The sequence below is a fragment of the Leucopleurus acutus genome (assembly GCF_964270905.1).
Source record: "Leucopleurus acutus genome assembly, chromosome: 8".
NCBI lineage: Eukaryota > Metazoa > Chordata > Mammalia > Artiodactyla > Delphinidae > Leucopleurus > Leucopleurus acutus.
The window spans coordinates 64,612,845-64,634,290 of NC_139151.1; the positions used below are offsets into that span (position 1 = coordinate 64,612,845).

At 52.4% G+C, this 21,446-nt stretch overlaps 1 protein-coding gene across 1 annotated transcript in view; it reads left to right on the forward strand.

The window, feature by feature from the left end:
* Positions 1-5,761: 5,761 nt before the first annotated feature.
* The window catches only part of AMPD3 (adenosine monophosphate deaminase 3), a gene marked incomplete at its 3' end in the record, with an annotated part of 33,873 nt that continues 18,188 nt past the window's right edge, over positions 5,762-21,446 (forward strand). The window contains exons 1-5 of the mRNA XM_082844228.1: positions 5,762-5,812; positions 9,123-9,348; positions 15,161-15,365; positions 18,596-18,758; positions 21,193-21,412. Of these exons, the coding sequence (XP_082700354.1) occupies positions 5,794-5,812; positions 9,123-9,348; positions 15,161-15,365; positions 18,596-18,758; positions 21,193-21,412 (833 nt within the window). The 5' untranslated portion in view covers positions 5,762-5,793. The remainder of the gene's footprint in view (positions 5,813-9,122; positions 9,349-15,160; positions 15,366-18,595; positions 18,759-21,192; positions 21,413-21,446) is intronic.

Here is a 21,446-nt window from a genome sequence, read left to right on the forward strand (position 1 = left end):
CTCGCCTCTCCTCTGCTCCGCGCCCAGGTAGGTCACCGGCTGGGGCGGCGCGAGACCCCCGGGATTCTCCCCTGCGGAAGCGGCCCTTTTCCTCCCGCCCGGCGGCCCGGGAGCTCCGGGCTGGCGCGGCGCAGCACCGCGCCCCGGGACCGCCGGCCCCTGTCCCTGCCGCGGGGCGCACCGCCGGCTCCCGCCCAGCGCCCGCCGTGGGGCGAGGCCCGGCCCGGGCTCCGCGGGTCGGCGGCAGGGCGGGGCAGCCCTTCTGCGGTGCTCGCTGTTCGCCCTGACCCGCGCCGCCACCTGCTCTCCAGACTGCGAGCCGCCCCCTTCGGCCCACTGCATGACCCTGTCCCCGGAAGCCCGTGAGTGCGCGCGACGCTGCGCTACTGACCTTGAACCCACGGCTCGCGGCCCCCGGCGGCCCACAGTGGGAGTCGGAGCGCCCCCGGGTCGGAATCTCGGCCCTGGGCTTCCCTGCCCGCTAAGGCGGCGTCTCCGATCCCGAGCTCATCGCCTGCCTGGGCCCTGGGCTGTGCTCCTGTCCCAGTTCCTATGGTGGCCTGGGCTCCAGAGGCCTCAGGTGAGCCCGCCATACCTCAGCTCCCTGGCGACCGACATTGGATTCGAAAGGTTTAGAGAAATCATGGGACCCGGGACTTGCCGCCACCTAAGAGCCTGGACCACTTTCTAGTGCTTGAGGACTGGCCAGATACCGAGGGCTGAGGATTTCCACCTGGAGGCAGGGGGATGGGCAGGATGGCAGAGTGATGGGGTCATTGGAGGCCTTCATCCTTACCTCTTTGGCTCGTTCCTGGCAAGGGAGGTAGGTGTACTGCATCTGGCAGTCTGCTTTGTGCCCTTGAACTTCCTGGTAGCTGCTATGCCAGTGGAACTGCTTGCCTTGGCTGGCAGAGGCCTCTGGGGTGAGTTTTGAGAGGCCCTGGAGTAGGAGACGCTTGCTAACTAGAGTGTCACTTACACTAACTGTTGGGTCCTTGTAGTGGCTGGAAGCTTGGTCATGACAAATTAGCAAAGGAGCTGAGTGAAGACAGCTGGAAGCACTAGTAGGAATTTCAGCATGGTCCCGAGCCCTTGTTGGCTATCCCCCTGGATGTGGTGACCAACATTTGGCCATCTTTAGGGAGGAGTTGGCTGCAGCTGGAACCCTCATGGGAGAAATTCCTCCCCTGGCTGTGAAGCATCAGTGTTGAGTGGTAGTCAAGCCATAGGGCCAGGCAGACAGAGCCCCTGTCAGCACTCACCTTCTGGAATGTTAACAGGTTTGGAGTAGTTAGCCTGACCTGGCTGCAAGTCTGGTGGCAGCTCTGAGGGACCGGCTTACTCTGAAGATGCCGGTTCGGGGCTGCGCTAAGAATCATGGGACTTACGTGGGTGGTTTGCTGGGAGACTCTGGGACCTCTGAGCCCCACCCTGAGCCCAACCTTGGCTCTTTGGAGAGCCTCAATAAGGCTCTCAGCAAGGTCAGGAAGCTCTTGGAGAGATGAGGCCTGCTTTCCTTGTCCTCACACTAGGTGAATCACTCTTCAAATGGCTTTGAAATCAATCCCTGGTTTTGAAAATATCATGGGCAGATAATATGTAGCCTTAGGGTTAAGCAGGGAGAAGATCTTCTCTCCCCGAAAGCTACTCATTGGCCTCCCTGGTTCTTCCCCCCAAATATTAATCCTTTATTTCTTCTGTGTGCTGCTGCATATCTAGGACAGGAGATCATGGCTTTGGGCTCTGATCTAGGAGGGGCTAGGGCCCAAGAGGATGGGCTCAAGGCTGGGGTGCTGGCCATGCAAAGTCAGCAAGAAGTATCACTCATAGAGGAGAAGGCTCTTTTTCCTGATATGGTTTCACATTTGAACATGGTTGCCTTCTCCTTGCACCCAAATAGGAGTTGAGAGAGTACTTGTCACATAATAGCGTTCAGTAAATAATGTTGAGTGAAAGGATTCGGTGTCTACATGAAAGGTCATGTTCATTTTCCCAGCTGGACTTTCTCGTACCTGGTATCAGGATGATAATGAGTCGAGATAATACTTATAAAGCACATATTATGTGCCAGGTACTATTCTATGCACTTCACACATGCTAACTAATTTAATTGTCATGGCAACCTATGAGGTTGGCACTGTTATTATCCCCATTTTAGAGGGAATAAAACTGAGCCAGAGAAATTAGCAACTTGCCCAAGGTCATGCAACTTAGTGGTGGGACAGGAGTCCAACCTGGGTAGTCTGGCTTGAATCCATCTTCTTAACCACACACCGAGCTGACTCTTGACACTGGCATAGATAGATTCACCACTTAGCTCATTGACTCATTCATTACGTTATGCGTTCATTCATTCAACAAGTATTTCTTGATACCTGCTATATTCCAGGCATGGGGATACAATAGTGAATGAGGTGGGCGAGGTCTGTCATGGAGGTGATATATAGTGGGCAAAGCCCCTTTGCCCAACGCCTCTCTGAGTCATGCACACCTCAGAAATGAGAAGGAAGATGGGCCCCTATAGGCAACCCCACAGCATCCTTTTGGGGAGGGGAGAGTCGTATCTTTTTGGATGAGTCATAATTTGATTCCAGCCTTTCCTGTTTGTTGGGGTTTTGTAAGGGACACTTAAGTGATAACAGTGAATGCAGTCTGATTTGGCACAATAACTTTATGTCCTTGAACCTAATAAATACTGTAGGTCTTTATCTCATGGCAATGAAAAAAAAAAGTGAATGCAGTCTGGTCTCCTGGGAGGGAGGTGCAGGCCTGGGTCTGGTTATCATAGATTGTCTTTTTTTTTTTAAGTCTATTTAAAAAAATTGAGATATAGTTGATGTATAATATTATATAAGTTACAGGTATGCAATATAGTGATTCATAATTTTTAAAGGTTATACTCCATTTATAGTTATTATAAGTTATTGGCTGTATTCCCTGTGTTGTACCATATGTCCTTGTAGCTTATTTATTTTATACATAATAGTTTGTACCTCTAAATCCCCTACCCCTATCTTGCCCCTCCCACTTCCCTCTCCCTACTGGTATCCACTAGTTTGTCCTATATATCTGTGAGTCTGTTCCCTTTTTGTTATATTCATTCGTATTTTTTAGATTCCACATATAAATAATATACAGTATTTGTCTTTTTCTGATTTATTTCACTTAGCATAATGCTCTCCAAGTCCATCCATGTTGTTGCAAATTTCATTTTTTCTTATGGCTGAGTAGTATTCCATTGTATATATGTGCCACATCTTCTCTATCCATTCATCTGTTGACGGACACTTGGGTTGCTTCCATATCTTGGCAATTGTAAATAATGCTGCTGTGAACATCGGGGTGCATGTATCTTTTCAAATTAGTGTTTTCATTTTTTCAGATACATACCCAGGAGTGGAATTGCTGGGTCATATGGTAGTTCTGTGTTTAGCTTTATGAGAAACCTCCATACCGTTTTCCACAGTGGCTGCACAAATTTACATTCCCACCAACAGTGCACGAGGGTTCCCTTTTCTCCACATCCTCGCCAGCATTTGTTATTTGTGGTGGTCTTTTTGATGACAGCTGTTCTGACAGGTGTGAGGTGATATCTCATTGTGATTTTTTTTGTTTGTTTGTTTTTAATTTTTTTATATTTTATTTTTGGCTGCCTTGGGTCTTACTTGCAGCGCGCGGGCTTCTCATTGCGGTGGCTTCTCTGGTTGTGGAGCATGGGCTCTAGGCGCGCGGGCTTCAGTAGTTGTGGCTCGTGGGCTCTAGAGCGCAGGCTCAGTAGTTGTGGCACACGGGCTTAGTTGCTCCGCAGCATGTGGGATCTTCCCGGACCCGGGCTCGAACCCGTGTCCCCTGCATTGGCAAGCGGATTCTTAACCACGGTGCCACCAGGGAAGTCCTGTTTTTTGGTTTTTTTTTGGCGGTACACGGGCCACTCACTGTTGTGGCCTCTCCCGTTGTGGAGCACAGGCTCTGGACATGCAGGCTCAGCAGCCATGGCTTACGGGCCCAGCGGCTCCACGGCATGTGGGATCTTCCTGGACCGGGGCACGAACCCGTGTCCCCTGCATCGTCAGGCTGACTCTCAACCACTGTGCCACCAGGGAAGCCCTCTCATTGTGATTTTAATTTGCATTTCTCTGATTAATGATACTGAGCATCTTTTCATGTGCCTGTTGGCCATCTGTATGTGTTCTTTGTAAAAATGTCTATTCAGGTCTTCTGGCCATTTTTTAATCAGGTGGTTTGTGTTTTTGATGTTGAGTTTATAAGCTGTTTATATTGATATTTTGGATATTAGCCCCTTATCGGTTATATCATTAGCAATATTTTCTTCCATTCGGTAGTATCATAGATTGTCTTAACGTTCCTTCAAAAGGGAAAAGGCTTTGCGTTTGGGACCAGTGTTCCTCCATCCAGGGGGACTTCTGGGCCACGGGGAGCAGAGACAGGTTAGGCTCAAGGTGGAATTGTTAGGTCCTGAGCAAAGGTTGCCCTCCCAAAACAGAGCCACAGTTTCCTCCTAAACTGTTCTGGAGGGTCTTGTATCCCTACAGCGGGGCCCTTGGCCATTGTCCCAACCTGTGTCATCTTAGTGGGTCTGCTGCCCATCTCTGTATGGACATGATGGAGTAGATCTCACACTGGTCACTGGGGCCCAGGAAGGCAGCTTTCTCTAGGTTGGAAAATGAAGGCTCAAAGTGGAAGGCATTTTCCAAAGCCTATGCCCGGGATATTAATGGGTGTTTTTCCCTATGGTGGCAGTGGTGGGAGGGTCAAATAAGTGTGTTGGGTTAAAGAAAGTTAAGCAGCTTTCTTGACTGGAGGACTTCTCAGATGTTTAGGACCTACTAGTAGGAATTGCGTGTGAATCCCCATAAAGACTGTGGTACGCAGTCCTGTCCCAGCCTTCTGACATTTTTATGTTGTACACACTACACTTTGGAAAATGCTTGTTTAGACCAAGGGTATCCACGGTCTGGTTAAAGGTGCAGAATAAGACTCCTTGGATGTGCTGGGTCTAAGTCGGTTCTCAGATGCATGGGCTAGGATGCTCCCATGGCAGCCCCGTCCTACCCGCCCCCAACCTCGCCCCCCAAACACACTAGCAGAAGGAATCGTTTGCCTCTCCTCCCTCTGGCAGGATAGTACTAAGGGCTCGGATTTCTTTTTTCTTTTTTTTTTTTTTTCCGTTTTAAGGTCATTTAATTATTTAATGAATACACATTACCCTCCCTCTAGGTTGCTTGTAGCCTGCTGGTTGCACTGTTTATGAAACAGCTGTGAGGACGGGGGGTTCATAATCTCTTGGTAGCTAGAGCCCAGCAGCGGCCTGAGGATCGTGTGTCAACCCTTTAATCCTGCTCTGTACGCACAGGAGTTATTATGTGGGCTCAGGAAGGCACAACCTCATGATTGGACGTGAGGAGGTGACTCAGGCCCAGGTCAGGGCTGGAGCCAGCCTCCCGGTAAACAACTGGCCCCATCCTTTCTGGGCGCTTCTCCCCAGGATTTCGACAGCACCACAGAAATAGCCCTTTTGCTCATGGTTATTTCCCAGACCCACGCTGTTGGCCTGAGTCACGGGGAAGCTGTGTGTCTGTTGTGAGCTTCCCCACAGAGGACCATCCTTCTCCTAAACGGCAGATGAAGAGTGGAGCTTTGCGACCTGTGATGCTGTTGTGATCCACCCTGACTGCTCTGCGGGTCCCTTGAGGCAGGGAGAGCGGCAGCTGTGGTGGCTGGGTGGCCGCGTCCAGCCGGCGCTCAGGAGGCTCCTCCGAGCTGGAGGCCCACATGGGAGCCGGGAGCGGCAGTAAGAAGGGGAGGCTGGGGCAGGTGGGCTTGGGTGGGTCAGGCGGGAGGCGCCTCTTCCCTGGGTGTGGAGGGGTGGGCAGGCACGTGCGCTCTGGCAGAGCTGGTCAGGCTGCCCCGTCACCTGTGATGTGCAGCTCTTTTCAGGGAAGAAGGGAAGGAATGAGACAGGGCATGCCCGTCTTTCCATCCTTGCAGGCTCCTGCGCTGAGATGTCCCCTCCCCCTGAGTCTCTGTCCTTTCCAGTTCCTGGCCCTTCCCTCTTTTAGAGGGGGTGGGGAGAGGCTCATATTAGCAACTGGCCCGGAGCTCCCCCCACCAGCCCTGGGGTGCCCTCAGGACTGTTTGGGGGCCCTTTGGGGGGCCCTCTGAGGAGACCAGGGCAGGCTCTGTGTGTATAGACGACTTCCCTTGGTAAGATGAACCGGGTCCCAGGCCAAGCCCGAGGCGGGGTTCAAAACGGAAGCAGCACGGGTGATGGTATCGCGGTTAGTGCGCGGCTTTCAGGAGGGATCTGGACGTTGGAGGCTGTGGCTTATCGTCTGCGGTTTGTCAGGAAGGCTGAATGCACTATTGCATTGGACAGCAGTTGCTTTAGTTTCCTGCTCCGAAGGGGGCTGTGAACCGGGCCAGGACGCTGCATTCCGGACACAGCAGCCATGATAACTAGCATTACCTGGGCCCCGTAGGACTCTTGGAAATTTTCCGCTTCCATTTCATGTTCACGGAAGAATTTCCAGCCCAGACTTTTCCTGCTCTTACTGAGGGCTGCTCACAGATATGCAAAGCAGAGACCTCCCACCCCAGCAGCAGACAGAACCGAGCTAGCTGCACTTACACTGACTCAGCTCAGCCTCCCCGGCAGCACGCAGCCCTTGGCCCAAGTGCGTCACCTGGGTGGCATCCTCAGAATCGGCCATGGAGACTCCAGTGCCAGGCTCAGGTCTGTGTCGTGGGTTCTAACTGTGGGAGTCTGGCAAGAGCAAGAAACGGCATCATTTGTATAAGGAGGGGATTTAAGAGGCACTGTGCTCCCTTTCTGGAGGGGTCGTGGTGCTATGAAAACGTTCCTGTTTGTTGAAATTGGTGGATTCTTAAGCACTGCGCCACCAGGGAAGTCCTCACAAGGTATTTTTTATGTGATTGCACTGTCCTCATAGTTATAATTTTGGTTGCTTAATGTTTTTTTTCAAGCGAGTATGCTCTCATTTGGACATTTTAAAGCTATTTATATAAAGAGTGAAGGTAAACATGTTTGTACTTTTTCCTTCCTTCAGATTCTTTTCTTAGAAGCAATTTCTAGAAGTGGGTTTACTCTGTCAGATGCTTGAATGGTTTATGGCATTTGCTGCCTCTTGCCTGGGGCCCTTTGGAGGCCTGCTTCTGAGATAGATGTGAGGTTTTGGAATGCTGCACTTGCCCAGGGCCTTAGAGTGGAGGGCTGGGGCTTTGTTCTCCCCTAACAGCTCCTCCCGGGTCTTAGCTGTTTGTCTTTCTCTCCATTTCTTTCTTCTGTCACCTTCTCTGGCCTCTGCTCTGATAGTTTCCAGCTTCCCCTTCTCTCTGCTATCAGGATGTGGAAATCTCCACAGTCAGCTGTTCATCTCTGCAGGATAGGTGTTTGCAGTCCTGGTCTCTGCTGCCACGGACCAGCAGTTGCGTGCTGGGCTGCCTCTCACCTCCCAGCTCCCTCCCACTCAAGCCCCTGAGGGTGAAGGAGGCCCAGGAAAGGCCTGGCCCTGGGGGCGGGGTGGGGGGGAAGGAGGAAATTGGTTTTACAGTCTAGGGGCCCACAGGGGTACCGTGCCTGTCCGTTACCAGCCTGCTTGCTTCACTCCTGTCTGTGTCATGAATTAGACCCCTGTGCCGCAGAGAAGACCAGAGCAGCAAGGCTCCCCAGGCACCAGAAACCTCCCTGGTACCTAGAACTGAGAGGGCCTTGGAGATCACTTAGTCTAATCCCCTTATCTCACAGGTGAGAACACTGTGAGGTGAGAGAATGACTGCCCCAGGGTTGTTCAGTGAGTCCCTCCTCCCTTGTAATTGCTTCCTCTCCCTGCTAGGCAGCAACTGGGCCCTGTCTCACCTTCGTCCTCCTCTGTCGGGCTGACAAAGCCACGTCTCTCTTCAAAACCCTCCTTAAAGAAACTGGATGGACAGGAAACGCCTCTTCCAGAGCCGCTCCTGGTGAAGGTGGCTTGTGGAGAGGAGGCCGTATTGGTCTGTTCCATAAGTGTGAGGGACAGTGTGGACACTTGCCCTGACCCCCAAATAGGCAGAGAGAAGCAGCACAGCGTAGTGGTTTAGAGGACAGATGCAGGAGCCAGGTGCCCGCATTCAAATCCCTCAGCAGAGGCTTAGCGAGGAAAGGGACAGGCGAGCCAGAGACAGAACAGCTCAGGTCTCTGCCCACTTATGAGAGGTGTGACCCTGGGCAAGTTAGCTCTCTGTGCCTTCCTTCTCTCATCTGTAAAACGGGAATAAACTGAGCTCGTAAATGTATAGGGCTTCGCAGAGTGTACTTACTATGGGCTATGTAAGTGTTGAAAGACAGGCAGAAAGACAGTAAAGAAAGGAGCCAACCAGGTGATTTAGACCAGCTACTGACAGGAGCCCAGTGTGCAGAGGAGGATAAGGGCAAGCTTCTTTGAGGGAGTGAGTTTTCAGTGGGGTTGTGAGAGGTAAAGAGTCTCCCTGTCCCCAAACCTTTATTTTATTTGCTGTCTTGTTAGAAGTTCCAGAGGGTTTGGGAGATGGTGGAATTATGATTTCATTTCAGCAGAAGGCCTCATTTTATGTGGTGAGGAATGTAGCTGTGGATCTCCTGGGACCTTATGCTAATCATTAACCCCTTAGGTCTTTGGTCTTCCCCTATGTGCAGTGGGAAGTAAGTCTGGACGTTGTAGTACGTGGCACGGCCTCCTCATAGCCTGCAGGAAGGGGCTTCTGAACTCTCCTCTTCCTGCTCTGTCATGGAAACCAAGGCGGGAAGGACGGGGCCGCCCACGCGCTAAGGATTCCCTGGGTTCAGGAAAACAGAAGTAGACTTGGTTGGACAGTTCATTCTTTCACTTCTGAACGTTTGCGTTCTCGTGAGATGTAACTGGACCTACACCCTTCACATCCAGTCACTTATGGAGCTAGTTTTAAAAATTGGCCTGCAGGGTTTGGTCTGGGGAGTTCCTAAGTAGACAGCTGACCACAAGCACCGGGGCACCTGGCCCTTTTTCCGGTGTCTTCTCCTGCCACTCACCAGTGACTCAGGTGGTCCAGTAATTCTTATAGGCTCACGCTGGTTCTTTTTCTGCCAGTCGAGATGCCGCGCCAGTTCCCCAAGCTGAACATCTCCGAGGTGGACGAGCAAGTCCGGCTCCTGGCCGAGAAGGTGTTCGCTAAAGTGCTCCGAGAGGAGGACAGCAAAGATGTCCTGTCCCTCTTCACCGTCCCCGAGGACTGCCCCATCGGGCAGAAGGAGGCCAAGGAGAGGGAGCTGCAGAAGGAGCTGGCGGAGCAGAAGTCTGTGGAGACTGCGAAAAGGTTTGTCCCCCTGACTTGTGTGGGGCTGTTCAGACCCAGGCGGGCTGTGGGCGTGTGTCCTGGATGAGACGCGTTGTGTGAACTCGGCTGTCCTGGGAACTGAGGTTATTTCTTAACCAAGACTACTGAACTCACCACTTATTCACTGAAGTGTGTCTTGGTGCCTTTGTTTGGTTGAAAAGATCAAAAACCACTTTCTCTCCTGATGTTTTAATAACAAATCATGTGCACAAGTACACACCATTTCCAAATGACATTTCCATTTTCTTTCTGAAAACTCGAGGATTTCTTGGGAAACATGTTTTACTTCTTTTCATGGCTAATTAACAATGTATATGTACTTTGCACTGTTAATTAACTCAGCTCACTATTTGCCAGGTGCTGTGCTGGGCACTGGGGATGCATTAGTGAACAAGATAGGTATAGTCCCTTCTCTGTAGAGCTTACAGTCAGCCTAGACAGTAATTAAGTGACTGGACCACTTAATTGAAAAATGACAGGTTATGATAAGTGCTGTGTTAGTCAGGGTCTAACCAGAAAAGCAGAAACTACTTGAGTAATGGAAATAGGATTTTCATGCAGGGAATTGGTTACAGGGGGTAGAGAACCGAGGAGGCAAGCAGTGGGGAGAGAGGCAGCCCGGAGATTAGACACAGTAGGAAGCAGCCACTACCCCAGGCAGAGAGACAGTGGAGAGAGGTGGTGTTGCTGGAGCCTGGGGTAGAGAAGTTGGAACTGTGGTGGCCTTGTCAGTGGAAAATGTAGCCTAGGGGGTGAGGCAACAGCTGCAGAGATGCCTCCCAAGGCAGAGATGGAGGCAGGGATACCTGGCTTTAATCCTTCTGGCATGTTCCAGTTTCCCCCACCGGTTGCCACTGGCCAAACCTAGCCAGCAGCCAGCTGACGCATGGAGAGGGAGAGTCCTTTTTCAGACTGGGTTCTTAGGGAAGGTCTTTCCTAGGAGGTGACGTTGTAGCTGATGCAAGGGCATAAAGGAGCCAGCTCTGGGTAGAGCTGGGTGAGAGTCTTACAGGTGGAGCAGCCAGGACAGAGGCCCTCAGGGATCTTCAAGGAGGCCCATGCTGGGCAGAGGTGTGGTTAAGGGGGAAGAGCCATGACCTCCGGCTGGAGGGGTAGGCAGGGCCCAGATCAGAGTGGTCTGTGCTCCCTGGTAAGTATCGGGCTGGCTAAGAAGTTTGTTCAGGTTTGTCTGTGAGATGTTACGGAAAAACCCGAATACACTTTTTATCCAACCCAATAGTTTGGATCTTTGTCCAAGTGCATTGGGAAGCCCTCGCCCTTTTAGCGTATCTCACCTGGGAGAGCAGAATTAGAGAATAAAAAGCTTTGAGAACGTGTCTGGCAGGGCCGTAGCTGGGTGCCTGGCTGGCTGGCGTACTGCAGACCCCAACGGCTAACGTCGTAGAACTTGGGCTTTCTCTGCCACCTAGTCCATCATCAGGTCCTTCCTAAGGTACCGCCTTATTTTAAAAGGCAAGTCCTTTCCTTTCTTGGTAGGACAGAATTTCAGTATTTCCTTAACTTTTTTTGGAAAGTAGTAACATGTCAAGTACTTGTATGAAGGTAAGAACAGAGGTTCATCATCCAAAAAATAAGTGTTTTCCTTCCTCCGAGGGGCTGTGAAGTGAAGGGGTCGTTGGTGCCATTGGCCAGCTCTGAGTGCCAGCCTTGTGCTGAGTGAGGCGGGGACAGGTCATCCCTGGAGGGTAAAGAAGAGGCTGATGGGGGAGACCCTGGTCCACACTACACTGACTGAACAGAGGGCTAACTTCATGAACTGAATGGTCTGCCGGCGTTCTGTGTCTTAAGAATTGAGCATTTTGGACCCTTAATAATGAGAAGGAGTCCTGGCATTTCGTATTACTAGAAATAGGTTTCTGAGGCCAGTTTCCGTTACAGAGTGACACTGGGCCTGACGTCTTCAAAAGAGAGTCTTCTCTTCTTATCGATGCCCAGGCTAATGGCAAAATGGAAGCCTTCTTACTCTAAGTCTAAACGATGCTCCGTGGTTTCCAGAAATTCCTCTACAAGCTCATCTCCAGAAATTTTGCTCCTTCCCTACTTGTTAGGTTGTGATGGTCTTGGTTTGCATCTGTCTGCCCCCCCCCCTTTTTTTTTTTTTGTGGTACGCGGGCCTCTCACTGTTGTGGCCTCTCCTGTTGCGGAGCACAGGCTCTGGACGCGCAGGCTCAGCGGCCATGGCTCACGGGCCCAGCCACTCCGCGGCATGTGGGATCTTCCCGGACCGGGGCACGAACCCGTGTCCCCTGCATCGGCAGGCGGACGCTCAACCACTGCGCCACCAGGGAAGCCCTGTCTGCCCCTTTTGACTGGAAGCTCCTTGAGGACTTTATCTGGCTCCCACTGGATCCCCAGGATCTAGCCCAGGACTCGGCCTGTGTTGGTGAGCAGTGGATGACGTGTGGCAGAAGAAAGACATCCTGTTTCTCCACTGCCACCACAGATGCTACCTCGGGGTGGCCACGGCTCTCTGGGCCACTGTGTTCTACCACTCCCTGGTACGCTCTGTGACCTTGGGCCCATTAGGAAACCTTTCTGTGCCCCAGTTTTTCATCATCTGTAAAGTAGATATGGTAAAGAGCTACTTTCTTGGGGTGTTGTGAGGAATGAGGGAATTAACATACACAAAAGGCTTAGGGCAGTGCCTGGATCACAGGAAGCCCCAGGGAGATGTTAACTATCTGTCCAGCTTCCTGTGGCAGAGATGGGCAGCAACAGCAGCTACTGCTTCCTGTGGGCTAAGTGCTGCCCTGTGCAGTTTACTTTCATTCTTTAAGCCCCACATGAAGCTTATCAAGTGGATATTCTTATCTCGATTTTGCTGATTAGGACACATTGCCAGTAAGTGACAGGGCAGAGACTCAAATCCACGTCTGTCGAAGGTAGGACCCCACACTTTAACCACGAGGCTGTCCCATCTCCAGTCAGGGCTGGGGTCCTTGCTTCCACGAGAAGACACTGGAATGACACTGGGGGCTGCTCCCCAGGGTATAATTGCCAGCTTCTGAATGAAATGGAGGGAAAAGCTGGACCGTAGTTCCCTGCTGCCCGCTGGCTTCTTTTCTGCCAGAGGACAGCTTGGTCCCTAGACTGCCTGTCAGATGTCCCAGCATCCTCTGGAGCTGTGCACCCCCAGCTTTATCTTTCAGCCTCGCTGTTCAGTAGAGGCACCGTTATGCAAATACTCAGATGTGAATCTTTCGGAGGAGGAACCCTCTCTGCAGCTTCCTCTTTGTCTCTGGGTGCCCCCTGACATTCTGGAGCCTAAATGCTCATGTGGAGCCTTCCCGCCAGAGCCAGGCGCTGTGCCGGGCTTTGAGGATGGAGGGCGCTACATACAAGAATCAGAGGGCGACCCCTGCCCGGTAGCCAGCGAGGAGCCTGGGCCTCAGTCTAGGCCCACATGGAGATGAATTCTGCCAACCACCTGCATGAGCTCGGAAGTGGATTCTTTCCCAGGGTCTCCAGCTAAGAGCCCAGTGTGGCCAGCCTGGGTTTGGCCTTCCAATACCCCGGACGTAGAGCCCAGCCGAGCCCACGCCGACGTTTCACCTACAGAGCTGCGAGCCAGCAAGTGGGCCCTCTCCTTGGGCTCCATTTAGCTTTTCCGGTTTTCTTAGAGACGAGCTTTAGTGGTTAGCTCTGGTTATTCCAAGCCCTGGCCCATGGCGTGTGGGCCCTAAGGAGCTGCCCCATCTGTTGTTAAACCTGTCCCTTATCCCTGTGGAGTCCGAGCTCCCAGCCCATGTTCACGTGTGACAGTCTGGGGCTCACCTGAAGACCAAGGTTGGAGCCGTAATGGATGGGTTCTGGCTTCCTCCCTGGGGCAGAGGAATATGGACGTTCCTTGCACAAGTCTGGTGGGCTTTGGCTCAGACAGCTTTCTGATTGTGGTTTTTTTTTTTTTTAAGCTTTCTTACCTGTTTCTCACCTTAGATGTCACCTTGCTTTTCCTTAGCAGGACTGGTCATCAGGCGGCATTGGCTGAGGCCTGCAGGGGTATAGTTGGCATAGGGATAAAAACAGTGACCTGGCAGATGTGTGGGTGACACAGAAGCCAGAGTCTCCCAGGGTCTGGCTGACCCTGTCAGAACAGGAGAGGGAGCCCAAAGTAACGGCTCTTCCTCTAGGTGCGAACATCCAAAAGATGCCAAAGTGGGAACCTCATTGCTCAAGGTGAGTCTGCCTCTGAGGAATGATTGACAGACATGAGTTGGTATCTTCCTTGGAATGGGATGCTTGACTCAGCTCCGTGTGATGGATGGATGGTGGGCTGGGGAAAGCCTAGGCTGGAGGTTTCTGGAGTCCAGCCTGGGTTTCCTGAACAACTCAGTGCATCTGTTATGTAGGGTTGGGGTCAGGGCAAAGACAGACTTCTGAAAAAGGGCCGCCCGCCTCCACTTTCCAGGTCTAAACAGTCTTGTCCCCAAAGAGGGGATAACGCATGTGGGCAGATAAGGACCAGAGAGCCATGGCAAGCAGTGGGTGTATAGACAGGGCAGGGAAAGATTGGTGGTTCCTGAAAAATCAGCCGTGGGTCTGTGAGAAGAGACCCGGCCAAGAGCCAGGAGGAAGACAGCTGCCTCCGGGTGAGTCATAAGGTCGGTTTGGAGATCAGCTGATTTCTCCACACCCTGTAGATGTCGCTGGGTCCTGGAGAAAAGGAGGGGTTCTAGGGGCTCTGGTGGGTCACGGTTGTCACTGAGTCCTTCGCTGGTGGCTGTAGGCCCTGGTTGTGCTGGGATAGTACCCAGGAGGCTGCTGGGCCCTGTGACACAGGAGGGCAAGTAGTCAGCTGGTTGCTGGCGTTGGACATCACTGGGTGGCAGTGCTGGGGAGAGACGTGGGAGAGGGGAGTGCTGATGGCCTCACCTCCCTGCTGCTTAACTCTATGCCTGGAGATCCTAGGACTTGGGGTGGTGTCATTTGAAACATTACTGATTAGTTAATGAGGAAGGTGAGGGTTCACAAATCAGCATTGCAAATAAGCACGAGCTTGTGGCGTTTTAAACCAACCTTGTGCTTACTTCCCCAAGAGTTTGTGAGATCGTCTTTTGGTGCCGAGGTGACAGGTCCAGAGAGACCTGAAATTGATGCTGATCAGTCCCTTTCCCATAACAAAGCTACAGACCTGTGCCTGCCCCAGCAGCGGCCAGGAGGGCACATGCCAGGCTAGTGGAGGGAGCAGCTGGGGTGACAGGGTACCAGGGAGGTGGGAAGCTAAGGGCTGGCTGCACCTTGCCGTGACTTCGTATAAGCCATTTCCCATCTCTGGTCCCCTGACTCTTCCTTTATGAAAACAGGAGGTGGGACTGCTTGACTGTCACAATCTCTTCTGGCTCCAATGCCCCAAATTGTTAACTTTGTGAAGTGCACTGTGATTGAGACTGTTCGTATGCTGGGACCCAGAGTTTGGTTTATCTGAAGACAGCACGGTGATTGATTCGACATCGTGCTCACCTCACTTGCCCTTGGTGTTAGACCCCTGCGGGGTGGTCTGCCCTCTGTCTCCTGAGACATTTGCCTACTTGCATGTTCCACGCGCCCTGCAAACGCAGGCCACAGCAGTTCTTAGTGGCCGCAGGGAGATATTGCATGCAGAGAGACGAGTGTGAGAGGACGGCACGAACGATTAGAAACTTCTTCACGGTAGGACCAGCACCGCTGATTAATCAGAGCCAAATTCTCCTGCCATGTCCACAACAGAGACTCTTCATCACTCGCCCCAGTTCGCTGCTTTCTTTCACTTTTCCTTGTCCTCGACTTTTAGAAAGAAAAGTTTTAAGATGATTCGGTCCCAGTCCCTGTCTCTGCAAATGCCGACGCAGCAAGATTGGAAGGGCCCCCCGACAGCCTGCCCAGCCGTGTCTGCCGCAGCTCCTGTGCTCCCCGGAGCCCCTCCCCAGCCCGCACCTGCGCCCTACGCCATGCCTGAGTACCAGCGGGTCACCATCAGCGGAGACTACTGTGCTGGGGTAAGGCGTCTCTGCGGGGGCTCTGTGAGTGTTGTGTGTGCCTTGTGCCAAAGCTGGGGTCCCGTGGGGTCACGCCCAGCCCTGAAGCCTGGCCTGGTCTGTGGGTGTCTGGGAGGTGGCAGGCAGGAGGCACAGGAGCCTGGAGAGAAGGAGGGTTCTAGGCGAGGTAGCGGGTGTGTGTCTAGGGCGCTGCTCTCCCTGTGAGGAGGGCCTAGGGCTGCAGGTTGGTACACCGTGTGGCCCGTAGGTTCCATATGTGCTGTGGGCCCAGAAACACTGCCCTCTGTCCCTGTAGCCCATGGGGGACGGTTCCAGCTTGGGCTCTTTAGTGTTCCCAGATGTTGAATGGATTAAGTCCTGGTATTGATTGGTTTGTGCGAAATCAGTTATTGCTGAATCAGCTCTTCCTCTGTGCTTGGACTCATGTCCTTAAATACAGGCTAGACCAGCCAGGCAGGACGAGCAGGTCTTGACAAGAAAGTAAACAAGCTTGGTTTGCACCAAGTCGGTTAACTCAGTCACTGAAAATGTGCTCCTTTCACCTGGTTGGATGATGCCTTTTTATTGCTTGTTTCTTGAAGAGAAGTATCACTTAGTGCCAGGTTTGGTTCCATCTCCCTGGCCCTCAACCTACTACCCTCAGTTGGCCTTGTTATTCTGTCTCTCTCCTTTTTTAACAGTAGTTTTAGAATATATAGTGTATCTGAGAAAGCAAAGTGACTTATTACTCTTCTATACGTTTTCTTCTAGCTTAAAAAAATTTATTTTTTGAGCAATAGAAAATCCTTGCACATGGCTTAAAATTTAAAAGGTACAAAAATTATATCAGTCCTCTAGCCACCCGATTCCCCTCCTCAGAGGCAATCCTTGGTTTTGGTTTCTGGTGTGTTCTCACGTAGATGGCCTGTGTACCTACAGTTTACTGTGCCCGTGTAGTTGATTTATTTATTTTTACACAAATGGTAGTTACTATACATTATACTGAGCCTGGGTTTTTCATGTAACAGTACGTCTTGGAGATAATGCCATATCAATATATCAAGAACTTCCTTGTTATTTCTTTTTTACAAGTGCATAGTATTCCACGGTGTGGATGAACCATACTTTATTTAAATTCCTTTCTATGCGTGGGAATTTTGGTTGGATTGGAAACAACACAGCCCTTGCCTGGAGATACAGCATCCTGACCAGGAGTCCGTGGTGTCCGCCCAGCCTCTGGCATGTGGGCAGAACAGTGGAAGGGGAGACTAGAGGTGGGCTGACAGCCAGCTGAAGTTGGGGGGAGGACGTTGGCCTGGTGTATTAACTAGCTCCTTTCAGTCAGTCTCCTGCTTGGCACATTGTAGGGCATTGAGCCCCTGAACTGGTGAGTGGTCCCCAGAGAGCCACCAGTCTATGAGAGGCAGGCTGACCTTGCAGGTCGCCTTGGCCCCCAGTGGGTCAGCCGCCAGGCCTGAGGCCTGCAGTGCTTACAGGTTGGCTGGTCTGCTGGGACTCTGAGCACGTCTCTGATACCTCCAGCCGTGGCCTGAGCCCCTTGCCCTGCTGAGTCCCTCAGTCCTGCAGACAGTATTTGGCTTTATTGTTGGCAGGGACATATTTGTGTCTACGGTGTTGTCCGCTCACCTATTCCTGTTGCTCTCCTAAGCCATCAGAAAGTGTAAAATGGAATTAACACCCCCTCATGGGGACACCTGGAGTCAGGAAAGGAGAAGCTCCTTCCTTAACAAGAAGCAAGGGAAAAAAAAAAGTGTAAAAACGTGCATGGGAAAGATGTATACCAACTTCCTTCCTCTGAGGATGGAGTGGGTGGAGGAGGGCAGAGTTTTAGCTGTTATCTGAGATGATTTATTTATGTAAACATATAAGACATCTGAAACAACAATAAAAAATATTAAAATTGTTAGCTCTGGAAGGTAGATACATGGGTGTCTGTCATATTATCTTCAGTGCTTGTCTGTATGTTTACAACATTTCAAAGCTAAAAATGATTTTTTTTACTAAAGCAGAGGGGTCATGGTCCAGGCCCCAGCCTTCCGGCTCTGTGCTCCCTCTTGTACCTCCCTCTGCCGCATCTCATATCCTCTCTTATGAATGACTGTCTCCCCCAGCACGTTCAGATTTCTTCCACACCTGTCCTTCCCCAGAGACAAAGATTAACGAGCCCACTGGAAGGTGGGAATTTATCTCATTTATCTCTGAGCGTGAGGCAGCTCTGGGAAAGCAGAGCATACTTGGGCTTTGGGACTCGGTCAGATCAGGGTCTGAAGTTTGACTTCGTGACTTCCTGTGACTTATCCTCTCTGAGTCTCTGTTTCCCCAGTTGTAAAATGGGTTGCAGTGAGGACCAAAATGAAATCTACGAAAAGGGCCTGTCCCATAACACACAAGTGCTTGTTGACGGGGTGAACGGGGGTGATTACCAGATGAATCAGAAGCCTGGGGTTGGCAAAGCAGCAGACTGAGCACACAGAAGTTTTTATCTTTACCTCCGAAGAAACCATGTATTTTCTCAACTGAAAATGATGGTGCTAACCCTGATCGGGGATATGGTCCAGGCTGTGCCTCTTCTTGGGCCGGGGGCAGCGGCAGCTGGCTTGTGGTTTAATCAGCCTCACTGAGGCTGGCCTGCAGTGTGCAGGCTGGGGTACCTGACTCTCTCCAACAGCCCCAAATCTCCGGCTGTGTTAGGGGACCCCCAAGACCCCTGCTGGGTTCAGTGATTTGCCAGGAGGACTCCTAGGACTCAGCGCAGAGCTGTACTCAGGACTAGGATTTATTACAGGGAAAGACTGCAGAGCAAAGTCAGCAAAGGGAAGAGGTACGTGGGGCAGAGTCTGGAAGAGGCCAGCAGCAAGCTTCCCAGCAGCCCCACCCAGTGGAGTCACCAGAACGCACTTAATCCATTCAGCATTGAATTGTGACAGCATGTGTGAAGTGTCATCTACCACGGAGGCTCGTTAGAGACTCAGCAGCCACGGTTTTCACTGGGGCTGTGGCCACACATCTGCAGAGCACATCCCTCGGTTCCAGACTCCCAGCAGGAACTTGGGTGTCTGGCATTAACCATGGTATTTGTACAAACCGTTCAAGCACAGGGAACCACTGGGCCCACAGTGGTGGGAATGCTCCCCAAACCCAAGTTGCCTGCTGCTAGTCAAGGGCTAACCTTGCGGTAGGTCTTGCTAGGTCAGTGGTCTCAGGCCTGCTGTGTGAACCCTTTTCTGCAGATCACCGTGGAGGACTATGAACAGGCCGCCAAGAGCCTGGCCAAGGCCCTGGTGATCCGGGAGAAGTACGCCCGGCTCGCCTACCACCGCTTCCCACGCACCACGGCCCAGTACCTGGGTCACTGGCGGGCAGACGCTGCACCTCTGGAAGAGGGCCTCCCAGGTACGGCGCTGTGGCTGCAGGTGGGCTTTCAAGCAGGGCATGGCCCGAGGGTTGGTCAGGAGGTTTTACTGGTTGGATGTATCTCCCCCAGATGGTGTTTTAAGGGCAGAGCCCTGGTGTTGGCTTCTCCTACACTGATTTTTTTTGCTGGTTTCCCCAAGGATTGATTCCACGTGCACTGTGTGCCTTGCCCTTGGTTGAGCTGTACAAGTTGAGAGAGACAAGGCAGGGGAGGGGGCGAAAGACAGTCCCTGATCTTCGGGGTCCTCCAGGGAGACAGGCAGCCTCATGCTGGATATTTAAACACAATCAGACAGTAAATGCCAAATTGGTGGTGAGGTGGGTGGCGTGTGGGTAAGTAGAGAGGGTGTGTTCCCAGGGCAGGGAAGTTGGCTCTGGAATCCAACCCACCTGCATTCCGATCTAAGCTCCACCACTGTCTTGGGCAAGGAAGGTATTTCTCCAAACCTCAGTTTCTCAGTCTATAAAATGGGAATACTAATATCTATCCCTTGGGCCAGTTGTGAGGATGAAACGAGAGAATGCACGTGAAGTGGTTAGTGCAGTTCTGGCATCTGGGGAGTGATTGGTAAATAGGAGTTACGTTGATGCTGTGGAGTTTGGGGAGGGAGGGATCAGAGAAGGCAGGATCGTTTCTGGTGGAGTCTGTTTGGCCTGTGAAAGACCCAGGAGCAGTAGAGGCTGCAAGTTAACTAATATGAATGAAGACAACAGGAAACCTCGATCTTGAAAGTTGGTGGTGGGGGATCGGATGAGGGCCTGGTGGTCTTGTGCCAGCACCCAGGACCCTGGCTGCCCCCTCGGGGGGGAGTTGGTGCCAAGATGTCTCCTGTCTCTTGCTTTCCTTGAAGCTCTGAGACCTCGACTTTGGGCATCTGTTACTACCTGGGGCCCTGGGTAAGTCTCAGCCCTCCCAAACCCGTTTCCCTGTCTGTCTGAGGGAAGTTGATCCCACCTGCTCCAGTGTTGGCAAGGGCAGGCAGGACTGACTGTCGAAGGTGTACTTTATACAGAACAGAGTCCCCGGGGGCCCGGGTGTGAGTGTGGTGACGTGGAGGCAGTGGTCCCCCCAGGCCTTTGGACTGCGTGTGTCTCACAGGCACTGGCACACGTCAGGGACTCCTGAGCTGGCCTGTGGCCGTGCCTGAAGTGTGTGTGGGGGGGCATCAGTTCCCTGCCCCCCTGCTGCTTCAGCCCCTGTGATGCCTCACATCTGCTCTAGGGCAGTCTGTTCCGAGCACTGATGGGGGTCGCCCGGGCAGCTATTCCGCCTTCGTTCCTTCCATTGATGAAGATTCCAGGGTTTCCTCCTGCCTGGGGTGGCAGCCAGGCAGCTGGACCCTGTGCGGGGTTGGCTGATGTGCAGAGCTGAAGCCCCCAGTTCTACTGCTGCTCAGCATAACCTGTTCCTTGGCCAGAACAGAGCTTATCGAGAGCCAGGAAAACCCACTATGAGAGTGATGAGAATAATGCCTTACGATGTATTACTGTTTACAAAGCATTTTCCTCTACCTGCTAGCGCAGCCCTCACAACAGCCCATTAAGGCAGGGTGTCATCCTCAGGTGAGCAGACAGGTTCAGGAGGTAACGTCGTTTGCTCCAAGTCGTAGCTGGGAAATAGCCAAGAGGCCTTTTCTGGCTCCTGTGGGCTAACAGCCCGCAGCCGTAGGGACAGACAGCTCTGTCTCTGGGGGGGACGCGTTCCCTATTCTGTGCTGATTTGTGGAGGGGATGGCTTCTAGCCCCTTAGCCTCCCTGGGCTCAGGAAGATGTGGAAGGGCAGGGACAGTTTTTCCCACCGGGCAGTGCCAGCTTCTGTCTGTTCTCTTATTAGGAGACACAGCTGCCCTTTTCCATAAGCCTCGTGTCCCTGAAGTTCCCAGGAGGCTGAAGCTCATTTCAGTTAAAACAGTGAAGGGCCAGCCGCGTGCCAGGGCCCGTTCTAGGGAATGCGGACACAGCAGTGAACAAAATGAACATATACTGCCCAAGATAAAGAAAAGAAATTATTTTACATAGTGGCAAGTGCTGAGGAGACAAAATAAAGCAGGGAAGGGGATATGAGATGTCGGGGGCAGTGGGAGTGGTTAGGTTTTAGATCAGACAACCAGGGCAGGCCTCGGTGGGAACATGACTTTTTTTTTTTTGCGGTACGCGGGCCTCTCACTGCTGTGGCCTCTCCCGTTGTGGAGCACAGGCTCCGGACGCGCAGGCTCAGCGGCCACGGCTCACGGGCCCAGCCGCCCCGCGGCATGTGGGATCTTCCCGGACCGGGTCACGAACCCGTGTCCCCTGCATCGGCAGGCGGACTCTCAACCACTGCGCCACCAGGGAAGCCCGGAATGCGACTTTTGGGCCCCTGTGAGCTCCTGAGGTGAAGGGCACTTGGCCATCACTCAATCCTGTTTTGCAGACTTCCACCCTCCCCCACTGCCCCAGGAAGACCCTTACTGCCTGGATGATGCTCCCCGAAACCTGGGCTTCCTGGTCCGCATGCAGGGGGGCATCCTCTACGTGTACGATAACACAAAGATGCTGGAATGCCAGGAGCCCCACAGCCTGCCCTACCCGGACCTGGAGACCTACACGGTGGACATGAGCCACATCCTGGCTCTCATCACCCATGGCCCCACGTAAGCCCCCCGAGTCTGCCTCTCCTTGCAGGGG